This window comes from Ranitomeya variabilis, chromosome 4 (assembly GCF_051348905.1).
Source record: "Ranitomeya variabilis isolate aRanVar5 chromosome 4, aRanVar5.hap1, whole genome shotgun sequence".
Classification (NCBI taxonomy): domain Eukaryota; kingdom Metazoa; phylum Chordata; class Amphibia; order Anura; family Dendrobatidae; genus Ranitomeya; species Ranitomeya variabilis.
This window is the reverse complement of record NC_135235.1, coordinates 388,317,799-388,326,560: the sequence shown is the minus strand read 5'-3', so window position 1 is coordinate 388,326,560 and position 8,762 is coordinate 388,317,799. Positions and strand designations below refer to the sequence as shown.

General features: G+C 42.5%; 1 protein-coding gene across 1 annotated transcript; it reads left to right on the top strand.

Annotated features, from left to right (window-relative positions):
- The first annotated feature begins 2,477 nt into the window (after positions 1 to 2,477).
- On the top strand, positions 2,478 to 8,389 carry LOC143764868 (uncharacterized). The gene is made up of 7 exons (XM_077250917.1): positions 2,478 to 2,737; positions 3,476 to 3,618; positions 4,064 to 4,249; positions 4,377 to 4,500; positions 4,572 to 4,669; positions 5,977 to 6,079; positions 6,727 to 8,389. Exons 2-7 carry the CDS (start codon positions 3,541 to 3,543, stop codon positions 8,286 to 8,288), a joined length of 2,151 nt encoding a protein of 716 aa, XP_077107032.1. The 5' UTR covers positions 2,478 to 2,737; positions 3,476 to 3,540; the 3' UTR covers positions 8,289 to 8,389.
- Positions 8,390 to 8,762: the final 373 nt, after the last annotated feature.

Below are 8,762 nucleotides of genomic sequence, written 5' to 3'. Positions count from 1 at the left end.
AATGTTTGATATGCATCCTCTCCTATACTGTATGCCCCTTGAAGGTCTTTGGCTACATCTGGTGGTGCTACAGTCGCTGTTGACAAACTGATAAGTTCACCATTATGCTCTTTGTTGAAGGGGTTCACCCAACCTGTCTCCAGCAGTTGAACGAAAGATTGGACATCGGCTTCATCTCTTCTAATCCTAGACACCTGTAGGTCTGAATGGCTGAAGTCAGTATATTGTTGGCCTACCAGGGCCCTCAGCTGCCTCAAGTACATACTGCGGTACTCTGATGTCAGGTAGAACCTGGAAACAGCTCCAACTTTGAGGCTGAAGCCTTTTGTGCCCCCTGGTGTCTGGGTGTCTTTGTTGATTGTCTCTTCAATGGTCTGGTCCACAGGAATTCGTCCAAAAGGATTCTTGCTACCGATCTGGACCGAAAAGCCACCTTGCATGAAGTATTCATGGACCTCTGGGTGTTCTATGGGCAGCCGAGACATTGTGGCATAGTAATAGGTTAGGTATCGGGCATAGTTGACCTTGTCATAGGCAAAACACCATGGTATCATCTGTCGGATTGCTCCTAGGTGAAGCATCCAGTTGCCTTCTCTTGAAGCTCGAACCAGGGCCAGCATGGTCTCGACCATGTCCAAGTATGACATCCAGAATGCTGAGAGTTGTTCATTTCTGAGGGTCTCAAGATAAACTTGAAAGAGCTTCAGGGTAAGTGTGCAAGATTCATTATCCAAGAGCTTTTCGAAGGATCCCTGCGACACACTGATGCGAAAGTTTGTGATGTTCTTCAGTGTTTCATCCAGATGGTGAAGGTCCCTTGCATGGTTTTCTTCTAGCCATGGAAGGAAGTTTTTCCATGCAAGCCTCATAAGTGCTTCATAGACCAGCTTGTGTAGTCTCACTGCTCTGTTGTACCTCCGGCCGTCCATCACTCCAGACACTGATCCTTCAGCGATTACACCGGATTCAACACACAGATCTCTAAGGCCTGCATCCTGAAATCTGTTCCCTATGATAGAGAGGAGATTACAGATTGTGTGGAAGACACCCATTCTAATTATAATGTTCTTGAACTTCTCCTGTTTCCAGATAACCTCGGCAGCTTTGGCATAGAGTGCTTGATCAAACACACACACAATTCTGTTAAGCTTCAGGGTCTGCATGATGGCATGTGTTTGCTCCAAGACTTCATTCACAGTGGACATGGCTGTTGCAGGAGCATTGATAGTGGGCAGGTAGCTTACAGTGTCCTGGGCCACTACAATGTCGCTGCGGATTTTTATGTTGAACCCAGTCCAACTGCTGGTGGTCTGATCCTCATGGTCTGACATTCTAGCCAGAAGCCAGATATGGTTTTTGGTTTTTGAATCCTGGACCTCCTTGGTAGTGTTAACATTCGAAGTCTCAATCCTGGGTGGCTCTCCCCGCTGCCCAACATTGTATATCGGTAGCATTAATTCTGTCAGAGTTATGCTTCTTTTCTTCGACTTGGTTACATCTGGCAGGACTTTCTTTGTTCCAGTGAATCCGCCACCCAAAAACCACATAGCGCTCCTTCCGTGTTGAGCTGTGCTGTGTGCCCATACTTTAGTTTACGAGTACATGTGGGGTGTTTCTATAAACTGCAGAATTAGGGTAACCAAGTTTGGGTTTGCCGTTAACCCTTGCTAGGTTGCAGGTAAAATTGGATTACAATGTAATATCTGGAAAAAAAATGAAATTTTGAAATTTCGCCTTCATTCTGCTAAAATTCCTGTGGAACACCTAAAGGGTTAACAGTTTTTAAAAATGAGTTTTGAACAGCTTGAGGGGTGTAGTTTGCAAAATGGGGTAATTTATGGGTGGTTTCTGTTATGTAAGCCCCTTAAAGTGACTTCAGAAGTGACTTGGTCCTTTGAAAAGTGGGTTTTGCTGTAAATGTGAAAAATTGCGCATAAAACTATAAGCCCTATTACGTCGTAAAACAATAAGGTTTCATTTTCAAAATGATGCCAATATGAAGTAAACATGTGGGGAGTGTAAATTAATAACTATTATGGGGGGTATCAGTATTTTTGTAAAAAGCAGAGAATTTCAAAGTTAAAAAATTGCCGATTTTTCCAAAATTTCCGAATATTTAGCATTTTTTTATATAGAAAGGTAAAATATATTGACTCCCATTTAGCACTGACGTGAAGTACAATATGTCACGAGAAAACAATCTCAGAATGGCTTGGATAGGTGAAAGCGTTCCAAAGTTATTAGCCCATGAAGTGGCACAGGTCAGATTGGCTTAGGCACTTGGGTACAAATAGGCCTAGGGCTGAAGGGGTTAATAAGCTACGTATATGTAAGGGCTATCATATCAAAAAATAAACTACAGACATGCATCTACCTAAAAATACCAAAGAGAATTAGTCACTCCGCTTGGTACCGATATCGTCAAATTTGGTTCTTGGCTCATGGACTACATAAGCATTTCCGGCAATCTCTAGCATGGCTCCTCCCACACAAGGCTGGTCACATGGTCATGACGTAATCACAGGTCCTTTAGCCGCTAGGATGTCGCACCTAGCGTCCAGGAAGAGGTCAGTCAGCGGCGGCTGGCTCTGAGTAGGTGCTGCGGTGTGAGCGCGCAGACGTGTAATGCAGAGCCTCCCGGTGCAGCTGCTCGCCAGTCTCCAGCCTTCTCTGGGCCATGCTAGCGCTGCACACGCTGACTTGTGTCCTATAAGTTATGGCTGTCTGCTCTTCCATGGTATGTCCACTGCTGTGGGGCGTTTTCTTATTTTCAGTGTATGCATTTGTGCCTCAACATAATTCTGTCACCATTCGCCTTCTATGGCGTCACTTTTGTCTAATGCAGGCTGCTGAATGGGTTAACTGGGAATCTGTCAGGGAGCTCCTGGTGACAGTCCAGTGGGAGAGATGGTAACTGTTTTCTGAGCTCCTCTTGGCTTTAGACCACATCAGAGCTGAATGTGCAGGGAAACAACCTGTGAAAGCCAAACTGCAATAACAAAAATAATGTTTAGCCCCAAATACATGATGTATGATGAGAAATTCTCCTGATTGACTTTTCCCTTCAAGCCGATATGCGCTGGGTGTGGGAAATCTCCGCACTGGTAGGACTTGTCTTTGCTCGCTGCCAGCGGTCATCAAGTGACTACAGCTATACGACTTGCAAAATTGCCGTCACGTGCCGACTAGCCTCCCATCCACTATTCCCCATGTTATATGATGACCACTCAAACCCACCGTCAGAGCAAAGTCCTAACAGTGTGTACATTACACTCCTTGTAGTAAGCAAGCTGCACTGCTTCTCAATAGGCGGAAAAGCCCTATAATGAAACCTATTTTTACCAGACTTGGTGGCAAAAGTTCTATATAATCCTGATCGTAGCGGATCCCATATTTGGCATTTCGAGGGGAATCTCAAATTCTGCAACCATGTTTTGAGCAGTGCTGACAGGTAAATTCCACCTCTTTACTGCAGTCGAAGATCGTCTAGATTCCTCATGGCCGGTATTCTGCACGAGAACATAACGTGACTGATCAGGGATGGATGGGAAAGGCAGCAGGTTGAATGAAAAGATACTAGAGTTGACCCTGGAGATCATCCATCTGTTGACTGGAGAGGTAATGGATTCTGCAATGTCAGATCCCTGTAATAACACCATGTTGACGGAGCCAGTTCTGGGTTTCCTGGCCAAGCCCCATAGATGATAACCTGCTGATCTGTGCGGGTTATACCATAGATCCCATGAAAGGGACTCTCCAATGCTCTGTCTGAATAGAGCTGTGCCCAGAAATGTGCACCACTACTCCATTCATTCCCTATAGGACTGCCATAAATAGCGGAGCACATAGCAGTGAGCAATGAAAGGATTCGTGGTGCTCACGTGTGGCTGCTCTTCATGCAGATTGGACATTCCCAAGCCTTGTTCTTGGGCTTGTTTAAGGTCCCAGCAGTCAGACCCCATCAAACATCTTATCACCACTCTTATACATAGGTGATAACTTTTAATGAAACATGGATCTGGAAAAAATTTAATGTAAATTTCATGTTTATCATTTTACGTAGGACTATGGACCTTTGAAGATGTTTGATCACCAAGTTACTCCCAGTTGCCAACAAATCTTTGAAAAGTTAGACACCGCTAAAAGCCCTACCATGGTACCCCCATCTCTACTCATCTTACATGAGCGATACAATGATAGGAAGATTCTAGAACTCACCAACAAGATCACTGAGCTGCTGACTGGAGAGGTGAGTGCTGCTGGGAATGCTGGAACCTCGCTTGATAACCACAAGAGAACAATGTGCTTGCACGATAACTGTATATGTGTATGTGTCAGATTCCTAAAAAGCAAAGATGTATCAATCTGTCTCTTAGATATCTATAAGATATGATGACTTCATGGTCTATTTCTCCTTGGAGGAGTGGGAATATTTAGAAGAACACCAGGATCTGTACAAGGACGTCATCATAGAGAATCCCCAGCCTCTGACATCTCAGGGTAAGTGATGACTACACAAATACTCTGCTAGAACATGCACAAACCATGCGTTCAGTTATAATTTGTTACAGACAGGTATGTTACCCGAAATACACTGGAGGGATGTCCCAGTCCTCTATCTTCACAGACTTCTGCAGCAGAAAACAACAACGATACCCTAGATGATAATGTAGGTAGAAATAAAGCCAATCTTATGATTTCTCCTGACTGATATTATCCTGTCACACATATCTTCTTGTAAAGCAGTGTTTCTCAACTCCAGTCCTCAAGACCCACCAACAGGTGTTTTCAGGATTTCCTTAGTATTGCACAGGTGATGGAATTATTGCTTGTGCAGGTGATTAAATTAACACCTGTGCAATACTAAGGAAATTCTGAAAACATGACCTGTTGGTGGCTCTTGAGGACTGGAGTTGAGAAACACTGTTGTAAAGGGAACCTATCATGTGAAAAAACACTGTTACCTGTAAATATGGGGTTAATCTGCAGAGTAATAGGGCAGCCGCACTGGAAATCCGTATGCTGGGAGGAAATTAAATTTATTCCTCCAGGCAGCCTTGATTTTTAAGTCATAGAGGTGCGGCCAACTCGGCTTTAGGCACCACTCAGTATATTATAGTGAGCAATGGCTGGTGTAACCACAACTCGGCACTGACTGACAGCTGGCTGTACAGTGTGTGAGTGCTGAGCCGGCTGTCAGTCAGTTCCGGGGTGTGGTTACAGCCGCCGCTCACTGAGCAGTGACTGAAGCCACGCCAGCAGCACGTCTATGACTGAAAGCCGGAGGCTGCCTGTAGGAATCAAGTGAATTTCCTCCTGGTAGCCAAGCTTTCTGTGCAGCAACCAAGCAGCTTTAGAACGCTGTTACAGGGGTTCTCCCACCAGCAAAGTACATTAGATCTTGGAATAATAATAACTTCCACAATTGGAGGTGTTTGAAAAAAAAAAAAAAAAAAAGTTCCTGTGTCGAGATAATCTTATAAATGTGCCCCTGCTGTGTACTGTGTAATGGCTGTGTCTGACCGTGCAGGGACATGGTCTGATCATACCACAGCTCCTGGGCAGTATGGGATCACAGCTGATCCTTTTTGTGAGGTAAATAATTTCCCTGCCTGTTTTTAAGCAATGCTTTACCTCACAGAAATAATTATTTGTGCTCTCCCGCTGTAATATCTGTATACTCTTTTGCTTCCTCCCCTGCCCAGGAGCTGTGGTATGATCAGACCATGTCCCTGCACGGTCAGACACAGCCATTTACACAGTACACAGCAGGGGAACATTTATAAGATTATCTCGGCACAGGAACTTTTTTTTTTTACATCCAATTGTGGAACTTATATTTTTTCAAGATCTCTTGATTAAAATGTACTTTGTTCGTGGGACAAACTCTTTACTTACATATGTGTCAGTTAATAGCAATTTTTCACATGGCAGGTTCCCTTTAAAAATGTAAAATGATTACTTTTGGATATTTAGGATTTTCCTATTGTTGTGAAAGCTGAGATTATAGAAGAAGAGACATATACCTTTGATGATCAGCAGTGCAAACCAGAGGATACTCTTAGAGATAGACACACAGGTGAGTAATAACTAATTGTGGAACTTACTCTCATATTTCATAATTTAAAATCAGTAGCTTAACAATAAATGGCTTCACCCAACCACTAACCATGAGTGGGGAAAAAGTTTTGGTGTTATCATTCATATTCTCCGAAAAAAGGCCAAAAAAGCAAAAATTCTGCAGGGGTATGTAAAATTTTGAGCACAACTGTTTCCCATAAAGATCAACCATGTTTGATCCGATTTTTTTTTTTTTTTTTTTTTTTTACAGATACATTGCTATTATTTTCATAGGAAACTGTAAATGATCTTGTAAAGTTTATTCACTGCTGATGTGTAAAAACAGCTGCCATACAGATGACAACACAGATAAAAAACTAAACCATGCTTACACTAAAGTAAGCCAAAGCTGCTTATTTCAGCAGGACAGATTGACCATCTAATGTCTTAGATGTACGTTCCTCATAGAGTAAAAGGATTGGGCATAGTGAATTTCGACATACTATCAAGGTTGTTAGCCGCCAAAGGTGTCTTGTGTTCTCAATTGGGAGAGAAACATGGACATTGGCCAAAGTGTCAAGAGGAAAAACGTCCTTAAGTACATTTAATTAAATAATAAAAATGTACATAATTAATGTTTAATGTATTCTTGCTTGTATCCCACAGATGGAAACGGTAGGATCATCTCTGATGAATGTTCAGATTTACCACAGAGGTCTGAAATAGTAGAAACAGCCATTGTGGAAGATTGCCCACCTAAACACGGTATTTTCAGAAATATACATCTTGTGTCTTATGAACAAGGAGGATATTGTTCTGCCAAGCCAAATGTTGAAGCACACTATTCTGCCCAGGAAGTTGATAAAACATTTTCATGCTTGGATTGTGGGAAACATTTTTCTCATAAATCATCTCTTGTCGATCACCAGAAGAGTCATACAGGAGAAAAGCCGTACTCATGTGCCCAATGTGGGAAATGTTTTACACGAAGATGGACACTTGCCGAACATAAAAAAACTCATGAAGGAGTAAAACCATTTTATTGTTCTGACTGTGGGAAATCTTTCTCAGTAAAATCTTCTCTGACTGAACATCAGAGAATACATACAGGAGAGAAGCCGTTTTCTTGTTCATACTGTGGAAAATGCTTTTCACATAAGTCAACGCTTAATCAGCATCAGAGAATCCACACTGGGGAGAAGCCATTCCCATGTTTGGAGTGCGGAAAGTCCTTTAATCATAAATCTGCTCTTGTGGAACATCAGAGAATGCATACAGGTGTGAAACCGTTTAAGTGCCCTGATTGTGGGAAGTGCTTTGCCTATAAATCGGGGCTTATTGAGCATCAGCGAAACCACACCGGCAGTAAACCGTTTTCATGTTCTGAATGTGGTAAATGCTTTACATTTAAGTCAACTTTTATTAGCCATCAGAGAATCCACACTGGTGAAAAGCCATTTTCATGTATAGAGTGTGGAAAACGTTTCCGACAGAGATCAAACCTTGTTGATCATCAGCGAAGTCACACAGGGGAGAAGCCGTTCTTCTGTTCTGAGTGCGGTAAGGGTTTCTCCAAAAGGTCAAGTCTCACTGAACATCAGAGAATGCACACCGGAGAACGTCCATTTTCGTGTACTGAATGTGGAAGAACTTTTTCCCACAAATCTACTCTTTATGAGCATAAAATGAGTCATTCTGGCCTGAAGATGTTCCCTTGTTCTCAGTGCGACAAATCTTTCACCAACAAATCGGGTCTCATTCGACACTGGGGAACCCACACCGATGATAAGCCTTTTCCATGTTCTGAATGTGGTAAATGTTTCAAACTGAAGTCAGATCTTGCCAGGCATCAGAAAATCCATACAAATGAGAAATCTTTTCTTTGTTCAGAATGCGGGGAGGGCTTTACTGAGAAATCTGCATTTTTCCAACATCAGATATGTCATAGAATTAAGAACCCTGTGATCTGTTCAGAATGTGGAAAATGTTTTGCCGCCAGCTCAAACCTTGCTAAGCACCGTAGGGTGCACACCGGGGAAAAACCCTTTTCTTGTGCTGAATGTGGGAGATGTTTCACAAATAAGTCAAACCTCGTGACACATTATAGAATCCACACGGGTGAGAAGCCGTTTCAGTGCACTGAATGTGGGAGGCACTTCAAACAAAAAAAGAATCTTGTCAAACACCAGGAAACTCACACTAAAGTAGTTTCCTTGACAATACTGTAACTCCCGCCTCACTTGTGTTAGTGTGAAGACATGGAAACTGAGCAAAGATGCTTTCTCTGGAGATAGTATGAGGAGGAAAATAAATGTTTGCTTAAGATGTTCTTTTTTTTTGCTTACTCTTCTTTTGAAAAGGTCATTAACTTAAAATCAGTGGGGTCCAATTGACTGCCGTTCTGGGTCACGTGGATAGGACTAAGCTGCAATCACGGGTGCATCCATCTTCTAAACTACAGAGCTGGGCCTGGTAGACAATAATGGGCAGCACTTCAGCTCCTTCAGTCTATTGATAGAGGTGCCAAAAGTTGAACACACAACATCTGATATTGATTGCCCATCTGAGTGATCAGTATTTTTTTTTTATTTCACCTCTGCATGGCAGAGATATTGGCACTTAATGATCTAATTGATCTAATTTTAAAGGGATATTCCCATATCCAAGATCCTGTCCAAATATGTAGTAGGTGTAGTAATAAT